This window comes from Sorex fumeus, unplaced genomic scaffold (genome assembly GCF_029834395.1).
Source record: "Sorex fumeus unplaced genomic scaffold, SorFum_2.1 ptg000063l, whole genome shotgun sequence".
Taxonomy (NCBI): domain Eukaryota; kingdom Metazoa; phylum Chordata; class Mammalia; order Eulipotyphla; family Soricidae; genus Sorex; species Sorex fumeus.
The window spans coordinates 45875998-45889265 of NW_026606120.1; the positions used below are offsets into that span (position 1 = coordinate 45875998).

At 57.3% G+C, this 13268-nt stretch overlaps 1 protein-coding gene across 2 annotated transcripts in view; it reads left to right on the plus strand.

Annotated features, from left to right (window-relative positions):
* Positions 1-13268, plus strand: part of SLC43A2 (solute carrier family 43 member 2) — a 41462-nt gene that overhangs the window by 27365 nt on the left and 829 nt on the right. The window contains exons 6-13 of one of the 2 annotated variants that reach the window (XM_056127097.1): positions 2034-2126; positions 3851-3984; positions 4064-4266; positions 4674-4820; positions 7940-7951; positions 8513-8651; positions 9682-9811; positions 12305-12378. In XM_056127097.1, the coding sequence (XP_055983072.1) occupies positions 2034-2126; positions 3851-3984; positions 4064-4266; positions 4674-4820; positions 7940-7951; positions 8513-8651; positions 9682-9811; positions 12305-12378 (932 nt within the window). The remainder of the gene's footprint in view (positions 1-2033; positions 2127-3850; positions 3985-4063; positions 4267-4673; positions 4821-7939; positions 7952-8512; positions 8652-9681; positions 9812-12304; positions 12379-13268) is intronic. The other variant, XM_056127098.1, reaches the window with a different exon arrangement.

The window sequence follows — 13268 nt, forward strand, 5'->3', positions numbered from 1 at the left end:
CCCTTTCCTGCTATTCTCAGTCATCTGGGCCCTGGTTTAGTGCAAGGGCTTGGAAATTACCCAGATAGATCACCTCTGCAGTGCTCTGGGCCTCCAGGGGCTACATCGAGTGATGTGGACACCAAGTGGTGCTGGGGATCAAACCTGGGTTGGCCACATGCAAGGCATGTACCGTAACCCCAGTTATCTTTCTGCCCCACCCCCTTCTTTTTTGTTTTGGTTTTGGGCCTCATCTGGCAATGCGCAAGGTTACTCCTGGCTCTGTGCTCATTAATCATTCCTGGTGGGTTCAGGGGACCATATGGGATGCCAGGGATGGAGCCTGGGTTGGCAGCATGCAAGGCAAGCACCTACCTGCTGTAATAGGCCTCGGCCCTTTCCTTCCCTTTTTTCATGAGGCTTCCTTCCCAGGACACATACCAGGCATCCACTCAGGCACTCGACCCTGGCAAGTTGTCACTTTTTCTTTTTTTGCATCACACCCGGCGTTGCACAGGGGTTACTCCTGGCTCATGCACTCAGGAATTACTCCTGGCGGTGCTCAGGGGACCATTTGGGATGCTGGGAATCAAACCTGGGTTGGCTGCGTGCAAGGCAAACGCCCTACCCGCTGTGTTATTGCTCCAGCCCCATTTTTCACTTTTTTGAAGCACCAAAGTTTTTATTTTAATGATGCCCCCTTTTTTTAAATTTGAGATATAATTAATTGACATGAATGCTATTTTCATTTTAGGTTACAACAGATGATTCTGTAAGGGCCAAACCCAGGGCCTCTCCCCTGTTAGATGCAGGCTCCACCACTGAGCTCCACAGTGTCCCTTTCCTTATTCTCAGTTGTGAGCAGAATGGACAGAAATGACACCAGGCAGGTTAGCCTGCTGCCCGTCATGCATTTCTCCCGCTGCCCTTTCACGTCTGTGGATACACCTATGCTGCTGGAGGCTGCACACATGTCATCGTGGTGCTCACAGTGCTCATGGAGACTGGTGCTCCTGCAGCCTTGGTGCTAACGCACAGTCTGTGTGTGGTGCTCACTGGGAGTCATGTGGTGACGTGGCTGGAAATCACTAGTAGTGGGAGTCTGGCTGTGGTGTGGCTGGAAATCACTAGTGTTTCCACGAGTCATATGCAGCACAGCTGCCAAGATGGTGTATGACCCATGTGGTGACACTGGGGGGTAAATTCAGGCATCTTGGCTTGCAGGGCGAGTGCTTTAGCCACTGAGCCATCTCCTGGCCTCACATGTGTTTGGAGGCAAGTGAGGGAGGCCCCAGGTGAGCTGAGGGCAGGAGCAGGTGGGCTGGGTCTCCCAGGAGCAGTGGGCATCCAGGCGCTATGTGTGTGCAGGGGAGGCCCTCTGTGGCTGGCCCTTTGGGAGGATGTTATTGGCTCCGTGTCTGTGTGGACCCGTGGCTGGTTGTCCTTTTCCACCAGGCCTGCCCTTGTGTGCGTTGCCCTGGGTTTGGGCTCTCCCAGAATGCGCTGAGAGGAATTCAGGGGGTGGTCTCAGCCAGAGGAAAGCAACCCTGACCGGCCGTTAGTCTTCCCAGGTGCGATTGCTAGGGTCCAGCCAAGCAGAAGGGAAAACTCTTTGGCTCTCAGAAGCCCGGGAGCAGGAAGTTGAGGGAACCGTAGCACTGGGATTGGCAGCCTCAGCTGGCATCTGGTCTCTCTGGGATGCTGTTATTTTTATGTATGAAATGACACTCTCATCTCCAAATAAACTCTTCTTCTTAATAGACTTGCTCCCTTTGAACAAAGCCTGAGGCTCCCAGCTTTGCTCTGGGGGCATCTCAGGGGAAGCCTCTGCAAACCCGGGGACCCCCTGGCTGGGGGGCAGTGCAGAACTCTGGCTGACCAGGAGGTCCAGCAAGCCTGTCAGAACATCTGGAGTGCGTTTTCTTTGCTGCTCTCTTGCCCTTCTCCAACTCGGTCCAGGAAAGAAAATCTCTGAACTAGCAGCCCTTGGCTCCACCTGGTTATTGCCTCTCTCTCCTCAGTCAGTGCTCAGCTCCCTGATTCTTGTCTTCCAGCTGCCCAACATGTTCGGCGACCTTCGCTCCACCTTTATTTCCCTGATGATTGGCTCCTATGCTTCTTCGGCCGTCACCTTCCCAGGAATCAAGGTGAGGGTGGGGCTGGCGGTTTCCAGCTTGTTTATTTTGCGTTGGTGTCTGAACAGAGGCCTCTCCAAAAGGCTTCTTCAGCGGGAAGTCTTTGTGGGTGCCAAGCCGGGCCCCTCCCTGCCACCCACACCTGGGAGGATGCACCTGGGCCCCAGAGGAGTGAGAAAAGCAAACCACTGAGCCATGGGGGGCGGGGGGGAGGGTGGTGGAAAATGCTAGCAGATCTCTGCAGGCTGTTACCGCAGAAGCCTCTGCTTCGCTAGGCTGCCGTGGAGAATGGGGTGGGGGCGGGCTTGCTGGGGTCCAGCGCCTGACTCCTGGCTCCCCCCTGTCGTGGGCCAAAGCGCTGCTCACAGCCAAGTTGGTTCAGCTGTTTCCCTCCCAGACAGGACTCAGAGTGCATGGAGGTCACGAAGGGTCAGGCTGAAGCAAACACAGTTCCCACTTCCACTCCCGCTGCTGCTGCCAGGCCTGCGGAGGGGTTGCTCGTCCCTCTGGCTCCAGCTCCAATCCCCCACCCCTGCCCCCACAAATCCCTTTCCATGGGGTTCCATGGGAGAGGAGGAGTCCTCAGGTGGGCAGGCACCAGCATCAAGGTGCTTGGGGCATCCAGGGCCCTCCTGGGGACAGAAAGGGTTCTCACCCCCTGAGTGCGAGGAGCCAGGAGTTTCTCCCCTGCTTGTCCTGTTTGACCACATCCTGCTTCCACGGCTGCTGTCTGTCAGTGCTGAACTCGTGCTGGAAATAAACAGCCAGGGCCGGGGTGATAATAGAGCCAGTAGGGTGCTTGCCTTGCACGCTGCTGACCTGGGTTCAGTCCCCAGCACCACACACAGTCCCCTGAGCTCACCAGGAGTGATCCCGAAGTGCAGAGTCAGAAGTAAACCCTGGGCGCCGCCAGTCGTGGCCCCGCCAAACAGCCACAAAATAGAAATTAAAACGACTGGACAGAGTGTACAGTGTGTAAGGCGCCTGCCTTGCATACGCCTGACTGAGTTCAATCTTCAGCATCCCATACGGTCCCCCGAACATCACCAGGAGTAATTCCCGAGTGCAGAGCCAGGAGTTAGCCTTGAGCATCGCTGGGCAGGGCCCAGAAACCAAAAGAACAAGGAAAAGAAATTAAAACAGCAAGAGTGACAGTAACTGCTAGCTTGCCTGGTTGTTTATTTTGATGGGGGGTTGGGCCCCCCCCCCCCAGCTATGCTCAGGGCTTCCTCCAGACCCTGCAGTCGGCCTCACGCACAGCAAATGCCTCACTCTCTGTACTCTCCTTCTGACCTAAATCAGCTGCTTTGGGCTGGCCAGGCCCTAAGCTGAGCTCTCCACTAGGATCCCGCCGGCCTGCCCGCCCCACATCACCAGGCACCTGCCAACGCAGCGCCTGTTCCCTAGAGGAGCCAAGTGAGCACCGCCCCACGCAGTCCTCAAGTCTCTCTTTTGATACCTGCCGTATGAGCTGTCCAGTGCATAGGAGTCTCTGAGTGAATGGGGCTGCTGGGTCCCTTTTCCCAAGGAGCACAACCCACAGTGCATGAGTAAGGGGGTTCGGTCGGAGACGTGGCCAGGGCTGCTCCCCACAGTGCCGCAGGGTTGCGCTTCTCCAGGCCTGCTTGCGTCTGGGGAGCCCCTAGCCAGACTGGCAAGCTGTGGCCCCATCACATCTCAGCCCCGGGAAACGGGGCGGTCTGCTGCCAACCGCGCCCCTACCTTGCCCCCAACAGGTCATCTACGATTTCGGGGTCTCCTTCATCATCATCCTTGTGGTCTGGGCCAGCTGCTCCGGACTGGTTTTCTTCAACTGCTTCTTTAACTGGCCCCTAGAGCCCTTCCCGGGGCCGGAAGACATGGACTACACGTGAGTGCGCATGCTCCCAGCCCTCAGCCCCTCGTGGCCCCGGGGTCTTGGGCAGCTGCTCACGGCCACATCCCCACAGGGTGAAGATCAAGTTCAGCTGGCTGGGTTTTGACCACAAGATCACCGGGAAGCAGTTCTACAAGCAGGTGACCACAGTGGGCCGGCGCTTAAGTGTGGGCAGCTCCATGCGGGGCGCCAAGGAGCAGGCATCGCTGCAGGACGGCCACAAGCTGTGCCTGTCCACTGTTGACCTGGAGGTGAAGTGCCAGCCCGATGCCGCAGGTACCTGCTGTGCCACCCGCCCCTCCCAGCCCCTGACACGGTCACCCCTGCTGACCAGAGCAGCCTAGCTGGGTTTCGAGGCCCTGGCCTCCAGAGTCCCTCCTGGAGGGACTAGGACCAACTGAAGGGCACATGGGTATCAGCTTTCTTCACCCCCAAATCAGAGGGGCACCGGCCATCCTGGGGCACACATGAGGACACCAGAGCTCCGAGGGGGTCGGGGGCTCACGTCCCACTCCCCACAGATGGGTGCCCAGCTCCAGCCCCCACACCGCCACCTGGCATGGGCCCACCCCAACATGTGGGCAGTCGGGACTTCTCTACCCAGTCCCCTGGCATCTGGAGGGGGCCCAGCGCGGGTCGCAGCCCCTGTCCTCTCTGAACTGAGCACCCCTGCACCCCCGCAGCGGCCCCCTCGTTCATGCACAGCGTGTTCAGCCCCATCCTGCTGCTCAGCCTCGTCACCATGTGCGTCACACAGCTGCGGCTCATCTTCTACATGGGCGCCATGAACAACATCCTCAAGTTCCTGGTCAGCGGCGACCAGGACGTAGGTAGGTGAGCCCTGGGCCTGGAAGGGCGCCCCAATCAGAACAGCGGTCACTCTGGCTCGCCCAAAGCGAGGTCCACTGGCTGCTGACTGGAAGGAGGCCGTGAAATGGCCAACGCTCGGGCAGCAATTATGGTTTGGAGCCATTTCCTCCCAGCCACGACGGACGGGCCTCTCCCGGCTGCTGTTTCCCAGTCTGCGAAGGTGGGGAGGAGGAACATGACTCTCTGTGTTTGGGGTGCGGGTGCCCGTGTTTCATTGCCCGGAGGGGACAGCTGACTTGTGTGTGGGTAAGCACCGCTGAGCGGAGACGGGCTGCCCCTGAGAGCGTGTTGACAGACGGCACCGCGAGCCCCACGCGAGGCTGGCATGAGGCGGGGTGGGAGACAGGATGTCCCAGCGGAGCCTCTGCCGCGGAACCGGGAAGCAGGCAAGGCCGAGCCTTCCTCTACGGCACCCCAGTCTAGGCTTGTCCGTTGGGTAAACAGACCTGATAAACCCACACGCTGCTCTTCTAGAACAGCACGGAAGGTCTTCAGCTGATTAGAGGTTTTGATTCAACAAAGAAAGTCAGTACTTCCTCAGGGCCTGGCCTGAGTCAGCTTTAGTCATCCCCGTGCGGGACAAACACTTTCGGTAAATCCCTTTTATTGGCAGGCTCTGCGCTGTGCCGCTCTCCTGTTGGCTTATTTTTCCCCTCGGGAACGGCACCGTAGCAGGGTGAGCAATCAAAGGCAGCCTTTAAAGGGACAACCCCAAAGAGGACAGCACCCAAACAAAGGAAGCAGGCAGCAGGACTCCTCTGTGACATGGGCAGATAGAATCTCCCAGCCTTGCACAATGCTGCGTGAGCTCTGACACAGTGAAGACCCAGAGGAGCCTTCCAGGGCAAAGTTAGTCTGTGAGGCACCCTCACTTTTCTGCCATGGGAAACCTTCTAGAACAATTATTTTTTTTTAGCAGCTAGAGAGATAGTATAGTAGGTTAGTCATTTGCTTTGCACAAAGCTGACCTGGGTTTGATCCCTGGCACCCCATATGATCCCCCCGAGCACTGCCAGGAATAAGGCCTGAGCCCCACTGGGTGTGGCCCAAAACAAAAAACAATAAACTTTTATGAGTATCTGAGCATCATCCTGTGCAGAAAGCAGGTCTGATGTGCTGCAGTGCAGCATATTAAGATCACACACAGGAGGGCTGGAGCAGTAGCACAGTGGGTAGGGTGTTTGCCTTGCACACACCTGATCCCTATCCACTGTCAACCCGGGTTCGATTCCCAGCATCCCATATGGTCCCCCACCAGAAGTCATTCCTGAGTGCAGAGCCAGAAGTGACCCCTGTGCATCACCGAGGATGACCCAAAAAGCAAAAAAAAAAAAAAAAAAAAAAAAACAAGAACAACAACAAAAAAAAACACAGGCCCTAGAGCTGGGGAAATAGAACAGAGGTATATGCTTTGTATGTATGGGTTCACGTCAACATCAGGGACTGCATGGCCCTTCAAGCAGAGCCAGGTATAGTCCTCATGGCCCCTGAACTCCACTGAGGTATCCTGAGGGGGTCATTGACCCAAGCAGCACTTCATCTTTAGGCCCTGTATCACCAAACAGTCTGGCCCGCATGTCCCTTGGAGTAGCCCCCGGGACACCCCTGAGAGAAGGGTAGGATTCAGAAAGGGAAAAGCATCTCAGAGAGATGGCTCAACTGAGCACAGGTTTGACCCCCTGCACTGCCTGGCACACAGTGCCAGGAGAGCCTCCTTTGCCAGGATTTTTTTAAAAAGAAAAGAATCTGGGCCAGTTATAGTCCAGTGGGTTAGGCACTTGGCCTGCGTGCAGCCAACCTGGCTTTGCTCCCTGGAACCACACATGGTCCCTCGAAGCCCCACCAGGAGTGATCCTGAGCAGCCGGGTGTGGGCTGCCTCCCCCAAAAATAAGGGAAAAGAAATCTCAGGCCCAGAGAGGCCGCCCCTGACCGCAGGAGGGCTCGTTTACTGCTACTGAGTCCTGCGTAACCGTGACTCAAGTTCTCCAAAAACATCTTCTGCTACCTAAGACGAATTTTTATGACTGTTTCCCACATTCATAAAGTCATTTTGAAGAAATAGAGGAAGTAAACCAGGAGCTTCAGTGTGCAGTTGACAGGACATTGGTCTTCCCCATCCTGCATGGTTGCACCAGCACCACGGCCCCTCTGCCCAGTGTGCGTGCTTCAGGCTCAGCTGGTGGCCCAGAAGGGTGACTGGCTTGGGGGCTGGGGGGACCCTGGTGTCAGATGCTTTGGTTCCTCCTGCACTCAGAGGTCACGGGAGGAAGAACAGAGGGATGGTACAGCAGGTGAGGAGCTTGCCATCCAGACATCCGATCTGGGTACAATCCCCAGCACCACATAATCTGAGCATGCCAGGAGTGATCCCCTGAGCACAGAGTCAGGAGTAAACCCTGAGCATCACTCACTATGGCCCAAAAACCAAACAAAAAAGCAGAAAGAGACAGTGTTTCTGAGAAGGAACACTCACATTCAGCACACACACTCTTATACAAACACACTGACTAACAGCGTGCACACACACACACACACACACACACAATTTTTTGTTTTTGTTTTGGGGCCACACCCAGCAGTGCTCAGGGCTTCTTTCTGGCCCTTCATTCAAGGCTCACTCCTGGTGGGGCTCATAGGACCATATGTGGTGCGGGAGATTGAGCCTAGGTCAGCCATGTGCAAGGGAGGTGCCCTCCCCGCTCTACTGTCACTCTGCTGTCCCTCCCCCCTTCCCCCACCACACACACACTCTTCCTTGCACCTGCACGTCTGGCTTTGCAGGATCCTCTACACCCTCACTGTTTCCCTGTCACGGCCCCAGCCCACATTCAGGTCTGATTCACCAGCCCTCCTGGGACGCGGCCCCAGCAGACAGGAAAAGGACAGCAGACTCCCCCGGGCCTCCGCTCCGGAAGCCAGGAGCTCCCCCTCCCCAGGCAGGCTGGGCACTCTGAGTCGATGATCCTGGCGAGGCCAGGCCCATAGGCTGCCCCACACTTCTGCTCTGTGCCCTACTTCCCCGTCTCTGCTGCTAACCTTTCTCCTTTCCACTCTCTCACCCTGGCTCTCGGGATGCAGTGATGGCCACTGGTAAGCTGGGACGGATGGTCAGGGAGTGTTGCGACACAGTCCCCAAACCCAGCTCCATTCCTCCAGAAGGCGCCAGGCCCTGAGCACCATACGTTCTTCCCCTTGCAGGCGGGGTGGGGCAGTCGGCTTGCAGCTTCTCTTTTCCTGAGAAATCCCTTCCTAATTGTCCGGCTCTTTGAAGACGGGAGCCCTTACGTCAGCACCCCCAGGAGCAGAGCCCTGCAGATCTATTTCCAGAGGCGGCTTCTGATGGCCCATTGTGCCCAGACCCCACACAGGCACCGGGAGCTGTGTGATTCCCAGGCCCTGACTCCTGCAGCTTCCGGGCAAGGCCACTGTGACAGACAGGGCTTAGAAACAAGCCGGGGACTTGGAGAATGGGGGTCCGTCCCTGGCTCGGGGTTGACCTCACCACTAAGACCGCTGTGCCTGTCACCACCCATATACTGTCAAGGGAGGGATCAGTTGGGGGAAGACCCAGGGGGGCCCGTGGAGTGTCAGACCGAGCGCGGTACCCGCCACAGCCCTTGTCACAACCCGTGACACCGTCTTCCTCCCCAGTTGGCCTCTACACATCCATCTTCGGCGTGCTCCAGCTGCTGTGTCTACTGACGGCCCCCATCATCGGCTACATCATGGACTGGAGAATGAAGGAGTGTGAAGACGGCTCTGAGGAGTCTGATGAGAAAGACACTAACCAGTGCGTAGCCAGGGCCCATGCCCCAATCCCCTACACAACAGGTTCCTCAAACGAGACGTCAGGCGGAGACTGGGGGTGTGGGGTCAGCAGCAGAGGGGCCGGATTCTGAGGAGTCTTCAAGGCACTGAGTCCTCCACGAAGTTAGGGCTGGGCTTAGATCAGAGGGTGACTCCAGAGCCATCCGCTCTGACCCCACCCCATCTAATGAGCTTCTGTTGGTTGTGTTGGGCCTCATCCAAGCGCTTCAGATGTCCCTTCAGCCTCCTCACTCCCTGACGGGGCGTGTGCTAGTGTACCCATTTTCCAGGTGAGGGAACTGATCCTTGGCCTTTCAGTGGCTGGCCTGCAGTCGCTGGGGAGAAAACCATGGGCCTCGGGCTATCTGCTCACCTCCCAGCACTTGGCATTTGTTCTTGGGTGTCCTGCGGTTGTCTGTGGGGTGTCTCTGTGGGTGGCGAGACGAGAATCAGGAATAGTGAATTCACAAGGAAGTAATTACAGAAAATACTCTGTTATCTAGGTCAGGTCCTATCACTGGGAGGTTATCTGTTGCCCATTCCAGTTCCATTTCCATCTGCTCCATACTCTTCTCTCCTTCCCTTGCCACCAAAGCCTCCCTGCCCAAGGGGAGAAGCTCCCACTCCCTGGTGGGGCATTTTGTCAGCTCTCTGCAGGATTTAGGTGTAGCCAGGGCCAAAAATGAAGCCAGGCTCTGCTGCATCCTAGCCTAGACCTGCTCCGGCCCCTTCCCTCTGCTCTGAGCTCGCTCAGCCCTGCAGCGCACGGATCCGTCTTCTGCTGGGGAGACAGTTCTCTTCTGAGACTCACGCCCAGCACGTGGTGGGGGGTGGACTGGTGCTGTCCAGGCCGTGACAGCCCCACCAGTGTGCTTGGGCGGTCTGAATGTGCCCTCCCTCCCCTCCCCCGCCCCCCCACCCCCCCAGCCATCCCCCTCAGCTGTGCTGCTGAGGACTGGATACTCGCTGAGCCCATCCACGCCCTGGCTCTAGTGTGTGATCTGTCTCCACAGAAACCCGGATAAGAAGAAGCGGGACCGGCAGGTCCAGAAGGTCACCAACGCCATGCGAGCCTTCGCCTTCACAAATGTGCTGCTTGTGGGCTTTGGGGTGACCTGTCTCATTCCCAACCTGCCTCTCCAGGTGGGTGTGGGAGAGGAAGAGTTCAGCTGGGGGCTGGGGGACAAATAGACTCTAAAGGCCTGATGTGTTTATCCTGGGAACCGATCAGAGAGAGTGGCGGCTTTCATTTCACTCCTGGCCAGTGAAGCAGCCTGGCCAGCGGCACTTACCTGCCTGACTCTGTCCAGTGCTGGAGTGAGCCGGAGATGAAGTGGGATTGTTTTCCACTGAAGGCTGAAGGCTGGGGTCCAGCTGATAAGGCACTTGCCTTGCACGTAGGTGACTGAGTTCAATCCCTGGCATCCTGAGCACTGCCAGGAATGATCCCTGAGGGCAGAGCCCAGAGTAAATACCCTGAGCATCACTGGGTGTGGCCCAAAGGCCAAAAAAAAAGACTGATTGCGAAGACAATCTGAAGGCAGATTCTTCTTGGTCTTTCAGACATTTTCTATACCGTGAATACCACTGTCAAGCCATTTTCAGAGCCCTGTGGGCTAGTCATGTTGCTGTTTGACACTAAGTCAAATAGCTAAGCGAGGCAGTGCTCAGAGATTGGGCCAGTCTGCGCTGTTGGTTCCCAGAATGTCACTCTGTCAGAGATTGGGGAGAGACCGTGACGAGTGCTTGGTGTGTGGGTTCAAAGCTCGCTCGCTTTGTGCCAGACTTGAGGCTTTGGAAACCTGAGCTTTGTTAGACATTACGAGCAAGGCAGATTTTTCTTACCTGCCTGGCTCCATCTTCAGGGTCATAAAGCTGTTCTAAGTCTCCAAGCTTAAAAGGGACCCACTTTCAGATAGGTGTCGCTCAAGTCCATTAGGGTATCTGGGGGAACCAGGGATGTGACTCAGTGGTACCACACACCTTGTACGTGTGAGTTCTGGGTTGTATTCCCAGCAGACCATATCTTGAGCCAGGTCAAGGAGGAAAGCGAGAGCCCTTGTGTTTTCTCAAGTGGCCACATGCTGGCGAATGTTCAAACCCAGGTATTCCCCAGCACGGGCGCTCTGGTGATTGTATGCAGAGCTGAGGAAACCACTGGGCTTCCCCGAGTGCCAGCAGGGAGTGGTCTTGTGTCTGATGCCTTGCTGCTCTCTGTCCAACCCTGCTGGTGGTTGAGGAACAATGCTCAGACAGTGTTGTCAATTGCTTTTTTGGTTTTCGGTTCACATAGAAAGCGAAGCTGTGGAAAGGCAGCGGGGCCCATGCTGGAAGGGCAGGGGCCTACGAGGCGAGTACGTCCATGCCCAGCCCTCCTTCACCACCACGGAGTGCAGCCCAGGGCCTGCCGCTGCCCACTTCCTTGGGAGTGGGTCCAGACACCGAGCAGGAGGCAGGACAATTTGCAGAAAGCACAGGGACCTGTGGGCAAGCAGCTGCTCTCGAGCCTCTCGGGAACCCTCGGCACTCGGGTCTCTGCTTTCTAAATGGCCACACCAGCCTTCTCAAGAGGCCAGAGACTTCCGGCCTGGAAAGCTGGGGAAAGGAAGGACAGCCACTGCCCGTGCTCCCCGGGGAACCTGGCAGGGGGACCTCTGGGCACAGCGCTCTGGTAGCAGGAGCAGACGAGGTCACAGAATGTGGCCGCCTACTCAGTCCTCTGCGGATACCTCTTTGGCAGCTGGGGGCTGGGGAAGGAGAGGGCTGGGCACGGGGTCAGAGGGGAGACCTGGTTTTCAGTGTTCGCCCATTTCCCTGGTCTAAAGGCTTTTGTCATGAAGACTGCAGCTCGTCTGATGCAATTGAGGGTGAAGTGGGAAAGAGATGCATTGCCACACACCGTCTGCTGGTTATTTCCACCATAAACTCGTTACCCATAAAAACCATAAACACGACTGGAGAGGCTCCGCCGTGGGCCTGGGCATCTCCTGCTTCTGTTACTGCAGAGAAAATCTGACTTGGGTCGGGGATAAGGCTCAGCAGTAGGGAACTTGCCTTAAGTGTATGTGTGTGCGTGCGTACACACACACACATACACACGCGCGCGCATGCGCCCAAGAAATTTGACTTGAGCTCCCTTTTGGCACTCACTATTGAAACCTGGGGTGTGATTTCTCATTGGGTGTATTTGTTTGGTTTGGTTGGGGGGTTTGGAGTCACTCCCAGAAGTGCTCGGGGAAACTCGGTGATGCCAAGATCAGACCCATCACTCGTACATGCCGAGCATTGCTCCTGGCCCTCACTGGATAGATGACAGGCACAAAACCACGTGGAGCCCTGGGCATTGATGAGTTTGTGTGACATGCCCAGAAGTATGGTTATATTCAGGAAACACAAGTCCCAATGAAAGGACACTTGGTGGCTGGCTGCCATGCCTTGCATCTCTTTTGGCAAAGCCACAGATCAAAGTTCCTTTTGGTAAGGACAGAGGTTTACAGTGTTCCTGGAAATCGAGGAGTTGGCCTGTGGGGGCCGGTAGAACCAACCACAGGTCTCCCGTGCGTGATGCTCGGGGCCCAGGAATGGACACAGGGACGCCCATGAAAGGGCCTCACAGTCCTCCTCTCTGCCCCGCAGATCCTCTCCTTCATCCTGCACACCATCGTGCGAGGCTTCATCCACTCCTCCATCGGAGGCCTGTATGCTGCTGTGTAAGTCTGGGTGCGGCGTGGCCGCTGCTGGGGCAGGCAAGGGAGTGACAGGCAGGGGCGGGGCCGGAGGCCCAGCTACCTGCCTTCTCGTGGTTCACTTTCTCACCTGGGGGACTTCTGGAGGGGCAGGCGACCCTCCGGGCAGGAGCTCAACAGTTGGGTGCCCACAGCCTTGGCACTGAACACAAAGTCAACTCCCCCAGCCACCATGAGTGCCCTACACAGTTCATCAGGTTCCGGGGCAGCTGCTCAGCCCCATCCCAGCTCCGCCCCTCGCCACCCGGAAGCTCAGGGGCCAGAGCTCAGTGTAGAGTTCACATGTGCTCAGCCTGGGTCCAGGAGGGTCGGGGCGGTCTGCCCACAGCGTGGTTTTGCCGACCATCTCAGCCGCTGCCTCCTTCTCGGAGGCCACAGGGGAACCCAGCCGTTCCTCTTTCCAGTGCCGGGCCTCGGCTCCACCGCCAGGACCCACACCCCGCCTCAGTCTCTCTGACTGACCTGCCAGTGTGTCGCCCAGCTTGGGGGCAGTGCCCAGGAGCTGCTGGCTGAGATTTTGCTGGAACTCTGTGCCCCCACCCCCACCCCCAGCCGCATCGCATGCGTGAGGTTCATCTTAGGTCTGCCTGGCCCGTTCCCCCCACACCACCACACCCGCCTGCCCGGAGGAAGTGGCGACTGCTCTGGCAGGGTTTGGGGGAGTTGGCTGAGAGAGAGCGTGATGCTGAGTTTCCGGGATTACACAATGTGCTTCTGCACGGACGGCACAGCGGAGCCCGGTCCCAGCCTCCCACCTGCTCCGGGGGCCTGTCCCCGAGCTGCAGACCCCAATCTCCCACCCCTGGGCCCTGGGTACACCTGAGCTAGGCTGGGGCTTCCCCCTCCCCCTGCCA